Raw genomic sequence first — 933 nt, forward strand, 5'->3', positions numbered from 1 at the left:
CAACGATTTATCTATATTTTTATTCCAATGCGTTTATTCATCTGGTTATTGCGATCCTTTGTCTGTTTTGTATCATCAAATCATTTTTATGATAATTTTAGTGCTGATGATAAGAACGATATGATACTGATGTATTGTTACGGTCATTCATTGATGTATAAGATAAAAAAAAAATAATAATAATCTACTCGGTCAATTTAGATTCGGAAATTCCAAGAATTACAGAAATTAGTGTTTCTTTAACAATTCGAATTGTTTCCGGCATTGCCATGCTAATTATAGATTAGACCGGAAGACTGGCTATTTTTTTGTTGAACAGCTCATAAAATCTTCAAGAAACGAGTAATGTCAACAGATTTCGTTACATATCAATTTGCTAGTTTACTTTAGCGGCGTTGATTTAGAGGAACTATTTCCATTATATTTATTAATAGAGCCAGCATGAAACCAAGCTATTTTGAGAAGAGCGAGAGTGAAAGAGGTAACAAGTGTAGAATCGTGTAGTCCATTGATCCTCTTAATAGTCTTAGATAATAAGATCTACTAATTTTGATCCCTGTGGCGATGCTCTTTTGTCTATACTTTTCTAGGACAATTGTTTTTCTCATCGAAACCTAGATGTCTATAGTTTCCTGACTTACCACAGATCGCTCCGAGAGAGAGGAACGCCCTGCCATGGACTGGAAAGAAGGACAAGGACCAGTTCAGGTTCCAGGCCATAATGTGGCCCAGGATGTGGCAGGGGCGGCAGGTGAGGCGTCTGGGCCCATCCCTGCCGGCCTGGAGGCACTGTATGCCGCCTGCCGGAGAATATACCCAGACCAGCCCAATCCTCTGCAGGTCACTGCTCTCGTTAAATACTGGTAGGTATTATCGCAAACATTATATTATGTATTATTACAAGAAGTCTAGATTGTTGAGATATGAAATTAT

At 38.2% G+C, this 933-nt stretch overlaps 1 protein-coding gene across 1 annotated transcript in view; it reads left to right on the plus strand.

Annotated features, from left to right (window-relative positions):
• Window positions 1-621: 621 nt before the first annotated feature.
• LOC119590718 (suppressor of fused homolog) overlaps window positions 622-933 on the plus strand; it is a gene marked incomplete in the record, with an annotated part of 11,345 nt that continues 11,033 nt past the window's right edge. Inside the window, 1 exon segment of the mRNA XM_037939407.1 lies at window positions 622-863. Within this exon segment, the coding sequence (XP_037795335.1) occupies window positions 676-863 (188 nt within the window).

This window comes from Penaeus monodon, chromosome 27, assembly GCF_015228065.2.
Source record: "Penaeus monodon isolate SGIC_2016 chromosome 27, NSTDA_Pmon_1, whole genome shotgun sequence".
Taxonomy (NCBI): Eukaryota; Metazoa; Arthropoda; class Malacostraca; order Decapoda; family Penaeidae; genus Penaeus; species Penaeus monodon.